Genomic DNA, 13818 nt, shown 5'->3' with positions numbered 1-13818 from the left:
AGCCTTAATCTAAACTGGTCTTCTGCATACACTGGCTGTGAAGAGGAGCAAGGAGGCTATTGCTACTTGCAGTCTGAGGGTACTACTTCTGTTCTAGGTGAGAAGCATTGGAAAGAGAAACCTAGAATAAGATTTATAGTGGGTGCCAGTGCAAACATTGCATAGAAAACACCTGAAAAAACAAGGTGTTAGATGAGGAGGCCAGGGAAAAGCTTGAGAGCACAGGTTTTCCTTCGAAAGTTATAAAGATGACTTTTCCCACAGTTACAGATTGTATGGATACCAGTAGATGGGAATAGAGTGATGATATTACTCAAACTGTGACCATTTAATGGTATTAGTAGGTGTTCATTACAAAAAAGTATTCAATGGTCAGATAAGTCTAGGAAATACTAGATAAAACAATATTCAACAGATTTCATTATTGCTTGACTTCTTGTGCCTTTATCTGAAAATGTGTCTAAGAGTGTGTTAGTATCTGTGTATTCCAAACTAATTTAACTCTGGAATGTTTTTGTTTTCCAAACCCAAGGAACATCTAATGTTGTGAAAGTGCTGTTTGAATAATGCTCGAGAGATGTCTTGAGGTAGAAAGAAGGGGTGTGGAAGCTTAAATCCAATAGCTTTATCTTTTCAGTAAAGTAGGAGAGGTTGTGGAAAGTGGAACAAGTTGAAATTTCATTTGGAAGAGTCTGATAGGTAATAAAAAGTTGAATTAAAGAATTGCTTTTATTGAAAATAGAACTACCCTACAGTCCAGCAATTGCTCTACCAGGTATTTACACAAAGGATCCAAAAATACTAATTGGAAGCAAGGATACATGCACCCCAGTGTTTATAGTAGCATTATCAACAATAGCCCAATGGAAAGAGCCCAAATGCCCATCGACTCCAAATTCCCATCGACTGATGAATGGATAAAGAAGATGTGGTGTGTGTGTGTGTGTGTGTGTGTGTGTGTGTGTGTGTGTGTGTGTATACACACATATATATACACACATATATATACACATATACACATATATATATATACACATATACATATATATATATATATATATATATATATATATATATATATACATACATATATATATGATGATGATGATGGAATATTAGCCATAAAAAGAAGAGTGAAATCTTGCCATTTGCAATGATATGGATGGGGCTAGAGAGTGTTATGCTAAGCAAAATAAGTCAGTAAGAGAAGGACAAATAGCATATGATTTTACTCATGTTTGGAATTTAAGAAACAAAACAAATAAACATGGGAAAAAAAGAGAAGCAAACCAAGAAACAGATTCCTGAATATAGAGAACAAACTGATGGTTACCAGAGGGGAGGTGGGTAGGGAGATGAGTTAAATGGATGATGGGGAATAAGGAGGGTACTTGTGATGAACACTGGATGTTGTATGTAAGTGTTAAATCACTAAATTCTATACCTGAAGCTGAAAAAAAAATGCTTTTAGCTGGTTAGATCCATTTGAAGTTAGCAAATAAAAATTTCTAGTATAATACAGTGGGTTTTTGCTCCTAAAATTGGGTTCCAGAGGGATTGGAAAGTTGGTATTTCTATGTCAGAAAGTTAGGGTCACTAGGGAATCTTGAATGTTAGGGAAGCTACAGTTCTGGTGCACTTAAGTAGAGCTGCACGGCTGTATTGCCTTGAAATTACATTCGTCTTATTTCCTGTAGCTTGGTAGTTAGATCTAGAGATTTGGTCAGATGCATTTGTGATACTTTTGGCGAGAATGCTTCATAGATGGTGGTTTCTATTTCTACCAGGAGGCACAGAATATCTGGTTGTCTCTCATCTTATGATGTTACTGCTGTTGGTGGTGATTATTCTGTCATTTCTTTTTCATTTATTAGCTGAAATATTTCTATGAAATGTTTTTTCATCAATTATTGGGGTTACTCTGAGGAACAGTTTGAGTATTTCCTTTTATTTTCTATGATTCAAGATAATAAGTTTGTTTCCTAACATTCTCCAAAGATGACCAGTGAGGTGTTTTGATTTTTTTTTTTCTTTTTAAATATTGTATGAACTTACAGGTTCAAATTTGTTTGATGAATTTCCGTGTATTTCAGGTATACAAAGTTGCTTAAACTTGGGCCAGTTGGGAGCATACATGCCCACCTTAAGTGACTCCAGTAGTGTTTAGTAGTCTTCTTGCTGTCTGGTATGACTAGATGTTCCAGGTTCATCTTGTACATGTCCTGCCCTACCTTGGGAAATGGTATTTAAGACTATAAACACAAGGGATATTTATTGTTAATGAGTTGGTCATTATTTCCAAAGAGAGCCAAGAAATACATATTGTATTATTTTAAGATTTACTTATCATTAGCACACACAGACATTTCCAGTTCAAATTCAGGACTGCGTTATTTTTACTTAACCTGATTGATCTGAATCTGTATCTGCCATACCCAAAATCCTGGTTCTCATCATAAGTATTCACTTTCTTTATCCCACTAATATGGATGTACAGTCTCAGAGTAATTATACCAACATTATCTCTAACATATGATGATTATTAACAGTTTAAAATTTTTTACTGGCTGTTTTTATCTCCAGGGTATGTCCAGATGCTAGGAATATATATATCCAAAATATAGTCAGATCATAAATTTTAAAGTCATTTAAAATAATCGCTGTTTGATTCATTTATTTCATTTTATTTTAACTTTTAGGAATTGCTTTAATTTTTTTTCTAACTATATAAAACATGTACATAATTCTGAAATCTAATTTATGAAACAAGGTGTATTCAGAGAAGTCTGACTTCCATCCCTCTCCCCTCTCCCCTTATTCTCTCTCCCTGTCTGCCCACCCCCAGTGTCTAGTTATCCTTTCATTTTAAAAAGTAAGCCGGGGCACCTGGGTGGCTCACTCTGTTAAGTGTCTGACTTTGTTTGGCTCAGGTCATGATCTCACGGTTTGTGGGTTCGAGCCCTGTGTCGGGCTCTGTGCTGACAGCTCGGAGCTTAGAGCCTGAAGCCTACTGTGCATTCTGGGTCTCCCTCTCTCTCTGCCCCTGCTACGCTTGTGCTCTGTCTCTCTCTCTCAAAACTAAACATTTAAGATAAAATAAAAGGTAAACAAAGAGGTGTATTCATTCTTCCTTCCTCACCTTTTTCTTTCCTCACCTTTTAAACAGCCGCATACTGTACATATTTTTTTTTCCCATCTTACCTTCTTCACATAATGATATATCCATCCTGTAGATCACTCCATAGTAGTATATAGAAGTATTCTGCATAATCAGTCCCCACAATTGATGGTGTATTAATGTAAAAGGATAATTTTAGTTTTATTAGTTTTAAAACCTCAGAGTTTCTTTGTATTCTTAATGGCTTTGCAAGTAATAGTAAACATTTGTTAAAATGAAACTTTATTATTAAAGTATCTCAAGAAGAGCTTTTCAAGTTTAGTTTACATTTTCTTATGGCTTCTTTGATTTACTATAATTATTTTACCATAATAATTTAAAAATTTTTTAATTTAAAATTTCTCACAGCGTAATGTTAGGTTCAGGTGTACAATATAGTGATTCAGCACTTCCATGGAACACGCTGTGTTCATCACAAGTGCCCTCCTTACCCTCTTGCACTGTTGGTGGGAATGCAAACTGGTACAGCCACTCTGGAAAACAGTGTGGAGGTTCCTCAAAAAATTAAGAATAGATCTACCCTATGACCCAGCGATAGCACTGCTAGGAATTTACCCAAGGGATACAGGAGTACTGATGCATAGGGGCACTTGTACCCCAATGTTTATAGCAGCACTCTCAACAATAGCCAAATTATGGAAAGAGCCTAAATGTCCACCAACTGATGAATGGATAAAGAAATTGTGGTTTATATACACAATGGAATACTACGTGGCAATGAGAAAAAATGAAATATGGCCTTTTGTAGCAACGTGGATGGAACTGGAGAGTGTGATGCTAAGTGAAATAAGCCATACAGAGAAAGACAGATACCATATGGTTTCACTCTTATGTGGATCCTGAGAAACTTAAACCCATGGGGGAGGGGAAGGAAAAAAAAAAAGTTAGAGTGGGAGAGAGCCAAAGCATAAGAGACTCTTAAAAACTGAGAACAAACTGAGGGTTGATGGGGGGTGGGAGGGAGGGGAGTTTGGGTGATGGGTATTGAGGAGGGCACCTTTTGGGATGAGCACTGGTGTTGTATGGAAACCAATTTGACAATAAATTTCATATAGTGAAAAAAAATAGTTATTGGACAAAAAAAAAAGTGCCCTCCTTAATTCCCATCACCTGTTTAACCCATCCCCCCACTCACCTCCCCTCTGGTAACCATCAGTTCTCTATATTTGAGTCTGTTCTTGGTTTGCCTCTCTCCCTTTTTCCTTTGCTCATTTGTTTCTTAAATTCCACATATGAGTGAAATTATATGGTATTTGTCTTTCTCTTACTGACTTATTTTGCTGAGCATTATACTCTCTAGTTCCATCTATGTCATTACAAGTGGCAAGATTTCATTCTTTTTTATGGCTGAATATTCTATTTGTGTGTGTGTGTGTGTATGTATACATATATATACACACACCACATCTTCTTTATCCATTCATCAACTGATAGACACTTGGGCTGCTTCCATAATTTGGCTATTGTAGATAATGGTGCTATAAGCAGGGGTGCATGTATCCCTTTGAATTAGTGTTTTTTGGGTAAATACCCAGTAGTATGATTACTAGATCATAGGGTAATTGTATTTTTAACTTTTTGGGGAACCTTCATACTGTTTTCCACAAGTGGCTGCACCAGTTTTCATTCCCACCAACACTGTAAGAGGGTTCCCCTTTCTCCCATAGTAATAATTTTTAATGTAGCCTACATCCTACATGTGTTGTGCTATATGAATGCTCTGTATTGGAATTTGAGAAGAAACCAGTAGGGTTAATCAAACATCAAACTAGTCATCCCTTTATAAAATCTCAATTTTTTTTTAACGTTTATTTATTTTGAGAGAGAGAGAATGAGAATGAGCAGGGGAGGGGCAGATAGGGAGAGAGAATCCCAAGCAGGCTCCACAATCAGTGGGGAGCCAAACATGGGGCTTGATGTCACGACTGTGGGATCATGACCTGAACCGAAATCGGGAGTTGGACACTTAACCTAGACTGAGCCACCCAGGCATCCCTAAAATCTCAATCTTAAAACTAAAACACATAACTATACATGGTACTTTTATGTATCCTCCTAAATAAGGCTAGTTAGTATTCTGCTGCTCCTAATATATTTATAACTTGGACCACAAAAAAAATATTAAATTTAACTCGTAAATTTCTACGTGAAACTTTGTTGTTTAATAGAGTATTATTTAGAGCAGTTACAGGTTCACAGCAAAATTGAGCAGATGGAACAGAGATATCCCATATACCCCTTACCCACACATGCATAGTGTCCTCCATTATCAACATATACACGAGGGTGGTACATTGGTTATGGTCGATGTGCCTACGTTGATAATGCATCGTTATCACCCAGAGCCCACGCTGGACACTAGGCTTCATTCTTGGTGTTGTATATTTCATGGGTTTGGACAGAGGTATAATGATATGTAACCGCCATTCTAGTAACATACAGAGTGTCTTCACTGCCCTCAACCACCTCTGTGCTCTGCCTAGTTCTCCAATCCTCCCTGAGGATTAAAGTTTAATTTTATTTATTTTTTATTTTTTTATTTTTTTCTGCTAAAGTTTAATTTTAAAATGAGCTTATATTAACACCTCAGGATTTTATTTTACACAAATCATTTCAGCCCATCCCTTTTAGTGAAAATAACTATTAGGAACTAGTTCTTTAAAAAAATTTTTTTTTGTTTATTTATTTTTTTTGAGAGAGAGTGAGCGAGAGAGAGCGTGTGAGTGGTGGAGGGGTAGAGAGAGAGAGGACAGAGGATCTGAAGTGGGCTCTGTGCTGACAGCTTGGAGCCCGAAACCTGCTTCAGATTCTGTGTTTCCCTCTCTGCCCCTCCACCACTCACACTCTTTCTCTCTCTCTCTCTCTCAAGAATAAATAAAAACATTAAAAAATTAAAAAAAAAGGAAATACTTCTAATGAAAGTGGTTCATCAATGGTAGAATTGCCTTCATTTTCAAATGCGAAGTCTACCATTTTTTCTTCAGTCTTTTATTAATAGGAATTTTCTTATTTTTATTTTATTGAGATAATATAACATAATGATTTGATATTTATATATGTTGTAAAATGATCACGTAAGTCTAGTTATATCCAGCACCATACACAGTTACAAATTGTTTTTCTTTGTGATAAGATCTGTTAATATCTACTCTTAGCAACTTTCAAATATGTAATACAGCATTACTATTGTTTTTTGAGAGGGAGAGAGAGCGCAAGTGAGGGAGGGGCAGAGGGGAGGGGGGGGAGAGAGAGAATCCCACAAGGGGCAGAGAGAGAGAGAGAGAGAGAGAGAGAGAGAGAGAGAGAGAGAGAGAGAAGCAGGGCTCAACCAAAGCAGGGCTCAAACTCATGAACTGTGAGATCATGACCTGAGCTGAAGTCAGATGCTTAACTGACTGAGCCACCCAGGTGGCTGTAATACAGCATTATGAAAATGTAGTCACCATGCTGTACTTTACATTCTGTGACTTAGGAATTTTCTTTCTCAAGAGAAATTCTGGTCATGTCATGCTTATTTATTTTCTAAGTCCCATTTAACCTGATTTCACAAAAATTCCAACCTAGTCATTTTACCTTAAATGTGGAAGTGGCTGGGTCTATATTTGGATTGTTGCCATCGTTTGAGTGTGGATTCTTGTGGGATAGTCTTCACTGTAATCTGCACTCAAAAAGGAAGGAGACTTGTTGGGGCATCTGGGTGGCCCAGTTGATTAAGTGTCTGACTCGGTTTAGGCTCAGGTCACGATCATAGTTTGTGAGATTGAGCCCCATATCAGCCTCTGCGCTGACAGCACGGAGACTGCTTGTGATTTTCCCTTTCCCTCTGCCCTTCCTTCACTCTGTCTTTCAAAATAAATAAATAAACATTAAAAAAGAGAAGGGAAGGAGACTTGCTCTCACTGCTCTAGGACCTCTTTTTGGCCATTTAATCTCTGGGCTTTAGGAGAATATCAATTTGTTTAATACCATAAGAACAAGGTAAGCAAAGGTTTAATTGTCCTTAAGGGTATCTTATTTGAGAATACTCTCTACCAACATACTGCTTTCTATAAAAGTTACCTGGTTTCTCTGTGTATGGCTGACTCTCTTCTTTCTTGTTTTCTCTAGTGCATTCCTCTCTTCGTTCAACTTGTTTTGGAGAGACTAACCCGAGGAGTGAAGACTAGTGAGCTCCGCACCATGTGTCTTCAGGTTGCCATTGCTGCCTTGTACTACAACCCTGATTTGCTGCTACAAACTTTAGAACAAATTCAGTTGCCTCACAATCCTGGACCGTTAACTGTACAGTTTATAAATCAGTGGATGAACGATACGGATTGTTTTCTTGGGTATGTGTCTTTTGGATTTTACTCTACATTTCTGTTCCTGGAACATTGATTTTAAAAATGTAAAATAGCATATAAAGAGGTAATTTTCATTTTTAAGGATCATTTTTAGTGCATTGTAAACATACATTTTAATTTTTAGAGAATTAAACTGTGTTTCAGTAGTATAATCTAGTGGAAAGAATGCAGGCTCTGAAAATTAGGTATAGTCTGTCCCTAGTTGTTTTTTACTTGCATGATAGCGTTAGATCTTTAGGCAATGAGAACTAAGTGTCCATCAGGTTCCATGACTATTAAGTGTAGATAGGTAAAAACTTTCTAAATGGGGTCAGGTTTTTAAGGAAAATGCCAGTCTGGTAAAGATGTACTGGCCCAGGTTATTGGATATTGGAACTCTGCAGATCTCAAGGGAGCTTGTTCTCAAATGTGAGGTCAGAAAGAAGGATTGTTCATTGTAGCTTGGGTGCTTCCCTGGTGTGAGAGTTTGTCTTCATGTGAAGCACTCTCCTACTTCTCAAACGTAAGAAAAATGAGATGCCGAGTAGTAGGTACGTGCCCACCTCAAGTGACCCCACACCTATTAGTGATTGTTATGCTAGAATTTGAGCTAGATTGCAATTAATTTGTTTAAAACATTAGATACAACTAGTGTTTTGTTTTTTAAGTTTTGTAAGAGAACATTTAGAAATGATATCATTTAGAAATGCTGAGGAAGGAGAATTCCAGTAGGAGTAGTCAGGACACTGCCAAGTGATAGAGGTGTGAATTAGCATGGCAGAACAGGTGTGGGGGAAGATACTAACAAGCTGCTGCGTGTATTCTAGTTTTTCTACTTGTAGGATACTGGAATTTGTCATTGATTTAGATTTTTTATTAAAGACTTGAAGGGAAGAACATACTTAAAAAAATTGTGCTTGAAGTTTTCTCTGACAAAGATTTAGGGAGCAGAGGCTTTGTCACTCACAGTTATGCAGTTGGAATGCTTCTCTCTTTATTAGCATCTAGAAGCAGTTTTCCAAAGATAGAAAGGCCATTTCTACTATTGCACAGACTGGACAGGCTTGGCTTATGCTTCCTTGGATTCCTTAGAGTCCTACTTGATAATCATCTTTCCTGCTGTGATCCTCTTGACACCTAATGTGCACCCCTATTGGGGGGCATCCTCAGGTCCAGCGCAGTTCCTGTTATAATATACTCCTTTGGCTTTAGTAACTTGAATCAGGCAATGCAGTGGGCTGGGACCGGCTGTGTAGTGTGGCAGGCGTGTGGCGGTGACACAGGCACGGCCTGGGAAGTGGCCACTGGAGCCAGAGCTGGAGTTGGAGCTGGTGGAGTTCTCTTTGATCTGTGCCCCTCCTCCTAGCCTCCAGGATGGCAGAGATTGTCGCTTCTCTGACAGAGAGCACGTTCTCAGGCTTGGAAGATTCTAGCAGTGACAGGAGTGAAGATGACTCGGCAGAGGGAGAAGATAGGATCAGCAGTGATGGAGAAGACCACTGGGCCACAGGTGCAGGCCGGGACCTCTTCCCCAAGGACAGAGGACATCTGGAACATGGTGGGCATTGGGCATGGATGGCAGGCACAGCTACAAGCCCCTGCGTACTCGTGACAAGCTGGACCAGGTTCTGCACAAAATGGATGATCGTGACTACCAGTGCATGATGCAGGACTGGATGACAGGGCACGACTTATGGCTGACCGATGAGCAGGTGGCCCTGCCATGGTGGCTGCAGAGGGGCCAGTTGGGGGACATGAGCTTCGATCTGTATGAGCTGGCTATGGACTTCTTCACTGGGGACCTGGTGCTCCACTCAGTAACCAGCTGACCTGCTGACAAGCACAGCTTCATCCCATCCCTGGTGGAGAAGGAGAGGGTCTCTCACTTGGGGCATATGCCATTAAGATGGGCCAGATGCAGCTTCACGGGCCCCAGAACCCCACCCCTAGCTTCAGTAATCTGTGGGTGTGGAAGACCCCGATGTTGGGCCGGATGGGCACAAGATACACATACCCACTCCCAAGCTGGTCCTCAGGGTCACACTGAGTTCTACGGCCCACCTCCTGCGTATCTGCCCAGCGAAGAGGTGTGGGAGCAATGGGAGCCAGGTTAGAGGAAGCCCACCTTCCCGCCACGCAAGTTTCCAAACCTGCGGGGTGTGCCTCCCAGGAATGCTTCACGTGCTGCCTTGACCTCTACTGGGTCCACAGCAGTGTAAGGTGAGGGTGAATGTGAACCCTGAAGACCTCGTCCCCAAACTGTCCCAGCTGCAGGACCCGCAGCCTTTCCTCGCATGTCAGGTCCTGGTCTCTAGAGGCCCCAGCAACCTTGTCCACCACCTTAGTGTCATCCTGGAGAGGGCCAGTGGCTGGCTTCAGGCTCCGACGATGGCTTACTATGACTCTGGGAGGTGGCTGCCGCCCGCTGCACGAGGACCGTGCCCGTTGTGGGTATGCTGAGGAGTATTGGCTGGAACACTCACCCCACCATCTGCCTGGTGGCTGTAGAGGACGTGGTGCTGCTACTGATCCTGGCCTTGGGGGCCCAGCTGGTGGTGGGCAGCAAGGACCACCTGCTGTGTGCCTTCATCCCACCTGAGATGCCGGCCGTTCAGCCTGCCTACTGGCTGGAGGCCCCAGAGGAGAAACGCCAGGGGGGACCTGTGGCTGCACATCCGCCATGGGAAGCCTGTGACTCTGTTGACCTGGCATGGGTGTGGGGACTTCTTGGCTGTGGTCCTGGCCCCTGCAGGCCACACACAGGTGCTGATCCACTAGCTGAGCTGGCGCTGAGCTGGCGCTGCAGGCAGACCCCCTTTTGCAGCCATGGCCAGGTGCCGTGGGTGGCCTTCTACTCTGTCCCGTCCTTTGTGTTAGTGACTTTCCAGTGCAGCATCTGCCTTTACTATCTCCTGTGCCAGGAGCTCACCCAGAAGCTGAGACCGAACTGTAAGTGGGTGTCCAGCCTGGCAGTGCACCCTGCAGGGGACAAGGTCATCTGTGGGAGCTATGACAGCAAGCTGGTGTGGTTTGATCTGGACCTTTCTGGTGAGCCGTACAGGGTGGTGAGGCACCACAGGAGGACCCAAGGGCTGTGGCCTTCCACACCTGGTACCAGGTCTTCACATCTAGCTCTGACCACGGGAGTGTCATTGTCTGCCAGTGACCTGCTGCAGAACCAACTGCTGGTGCCTGTGAAGGTGCTGTGGGGACACGTGCTGAGCCAAGACCTGGGTGTACTGGATGTGGCTTTCCGCCCTGGCCCCATTTGTGGGTTTTCTCAGGGGCCAATGGCACCGTCTGCCTCTTCACCTAAGCCACCCTGTTTCCTGAGGGGCCAGGCCATGTGTTTGCTCAGGATCTTAATAGAGGTGTTCGCCCAGCTTGGGGGGGAAAAAAAGAGCAATGCGAATAATAGTAGCTTATAATATATTCATCATTTCATCTGCTTCGGATTCAGCCTCCCTCTCTCCCTCTGCCCCTCCCCTGCTCGTGCTTTGTCTCTCCCTCTCTCTCAAAAATAAACATTCAAAAATTTTTTTCCCTTCAGAATCAAATTTTCCTTATGCTATGTTATAGCAGAGTATATTTAATTGATTTACTTATAGTCATTAAGTTGAGCTTGCTTATTATATGCTGAGTTTCTGAATAGCTTTTGGCACTGGGGGTACAGTGTGTGTGCTGAGAAACCTTGTAGACCAATCTAATGAAGACACAGTCTGAATTTTTCCTTTTTTCCATTGGATAGGAATTTTATGCTGTCAAATACAGGTATTCCTGCTTTAATAGAACTTGTTATGCCAAGGCACAGATAAAGCATTTAAATCAGTTATAAATTGATACTATAGTAAGATTCACCATATTGATTACAGACTTTTATAGCTCTTTGATGATAGTTGGTTTACAAAACTTGGTTTATATAGGATTTCACGTAGTACAAGATGGGGGATCCCTCTGTATAATTCCATTGAGTGAACCTTAAAAATCACCTTGGCCATATGTTCTTGTAGAATCTTCAGTTGTCCTCATTTCTCATGAGTACATTTTTTTCTTTGTGATTTGTAGGCATCATGACCGGAAGATGTGTATAATAGGACTGAGTATCCTTTTGGAATTGCAAAATCGACCTCCTGCAGTAGATGCTGTGGTGGGACAGATTGTACCCTCAATTCTTTTCCTTTTCCTTGGCCTAAAGCAGGTTTGTGCTACCAGACAACTGGTAAACCAGGAAGATCGCTCAAAAGCAGAGAAGGCTGATATGGAAGAAAACGGTAAAGTCTTCTAATTGTAATGAATGCTAGAATTGATTTTGATTTGAGCATGCATTTTCTCTGAATTTTAGTCTATTTGGAATCATTCAGTTACATTCTTTGGCTTGTTGCACATTTAACAAATATTTTGGGTTTGGTTGACATATCCTGTAATGTAAATTTAAATCTGTTAATTTTTTGACATTTAAATAATTATTGAGCTTAATGAATGTTGTTAAACTCTGAGAAATTCAGATACATTTATAACAGAATCAAATAGTTTTGACAATGAGTTAGGAACCAGTATTTCATTTTCTTGTTTGTGCCAATAGTCTCTGTGAAGTCGGCAGCATGAATTCAATGAACCATTAGTTAAGGGAAGTATCAGTAGAACAGATTAATAGAATGCCTGATGTTTTTTTTTAATGGTTCTTAAAAATTGTAATTGGGAGAAACTTATGGTTTACGTATTATTAAATTTGGAGTAAAGTACATAAATGAAGGTTATTTGCTTAATTGACAGAATAAGATTGTTAGAGTCAAGGATATTAGATCTTTATTTGATGATAATTGCAAAACTACTTGCTTGGGTGCAGGAAGTAACCTAATCCAACTCCAAATGGAGTTTTTTCCCTCTTCCAGTTAAAAGCAGAATTTCTTCCCCTTCCCTTCCCCTCCCTTCCTTCATATAATTTACTGTCAAATTAGCTAGCATACAGTGTGCTCTTGGCTTCAGGAGTAGATTCCCTTGATTCATCTCTTACATACAACACCCTGTGCTCATCCCAACAAGTGCCCTCTTCAGTGCCCATCACCCATTTTCCCCATCCCCCTGCTTCCATCAACCTTCAGTTTGTGCTCTGTATTTAAGAGTCTCTTATGTTTGTCTCCCTCTCCATTTGTAACTATTTTTTGTTTCCTTCCCTTCCCCCATGGTCTTCTATTACGTTTTCACTCATATGTGGAATTTGAGAAACTTACGATATCTGTTAAAAACAGAATTTCTTTAGGGGCGCCTGGGTGGCTCAGTCGGTTAAGCGGCTGACTTCGGCTCGGGTCATGATCTCGCGGTCGTGAGTTCGAGCCCCGCGTCGGGCTCTGTGCTGATGGCTCAGAGCCTGGAGCCTGTTTCAGATTCTGTGTCTCCTTCTCTCTGACCCTCCCCCATTCATGCTCTGTCTCTCTCTGTCTCAAAAATAAATAAATGTTAAAAAAATAAAATAAAAAAAATAAAAAAAACCCCAGAATTTCTTTAAATGAGAAAAATCAGAATGTTTCATGTAAAACATACAAGTGTAGATTTAAACATTTTGCATTTAATTTGCATCATCCTAGTTTGGGTACGAGGAATGGTACTCTTCTCTAACTCCTAACATAGACCACAACTTCTGATCTAATTTGCTTTCCTGAATTCTATGTAGGACTTCTTTACTAGAAGGGTTTTTATTCTTTTGCTAAGTATAGGCCAACAATTATAGAATTCTTTTTTTCAGTTCTAATTTTTTGTTTTGTAAACTGTTGGCTTATAACTAATATGACGTGAGAAAAAATTTCTGGTAATTTTCCAGACTTTCCTGTTCAATTTGTGCTGAAGTATAGAATGACTAATTAGGAAAGGTATTTCTTGCTATTTTTGTCATATATATGTGTCATATATACATATACATACGTGTATATATATGTGTGTGTGTATGTATGATCAAAACTTCTGTTTCTTGCCTTATCCCTAAAACTACTTTGCCATTTAATTCAGGTGCTTTAGTGTGGTATGTTTTATAGAAATAGTTTCGGAATAATACTGCCTGGTTTGGGTTTTACTCTAGGTTTTTCTGTCTTGGGTTGATTTTGTTCTGCATTTACTATCTTCCAGTTATTTATAATATTGGGCTAACTGCTTAGAACAGATCAGCCCTGAAAATAGAATCCATGGTGATATGCAATTCAGCTTTCCACTTTTCAACACACATGTAGCTATTTTTTATTTCTGTATTTTTATGTTTCTATTAGCAGAAATGACCTCATTTGAACACTTCTGAGTAGTTTGTAATCAACTGAATTAACTGTTGAG

General features: G+C 40.3%; 1 protein-coding gene and 1 pseudogene across 4 annotated transcripts in view; both read left to right on the top strand.

Annotated features, from left to right (window-relative positions):
* Positions 1-13818, top strand: part of IPO8 (importin 8) — an 85123-nt gene that overhangs the window by 58098 nt on the left and 13207 nt on the right. For all 4 annotated transcript variants that reach the window (XM_019834767.3, XM_003988535.6, XM_019834768.3 and 1 more), the window contains 2 exons: positions 7286-7506; positions 11566-11771. In XM_019834767.3, coding sequence (XP_019690326.1) covers positions 7286-7506; positions 11566-11771 — 427 coding nt within the window. The remainder of the gene's footprint in view (positions 1-7285; positions 7507-11565; positions 11772-13818) is intronic.
* Positions 7518-11559, top strand: LOC102901201 (annotated as a pseudogene).

This window comes from Felis catus, chromosome B4 (assembly GCF_018350175.1).
Source record: "Felis catus isolate Fca126 chromosome B4, F.catus_Fca126_mat1.0, whole genome shotgun sequence".
In the NCBI taxonomy this organism is placed as follows: Eukaryota; Metazoa; Chordata; class Mammalia; order Carnivora; family Felidae; genus Felis; species Felis catus.
The sequence above is the reverse complement of the archived record's forward strand: the minus strand, read 5'-3'. Positions and strand labels throughout refer to the sequence as shown.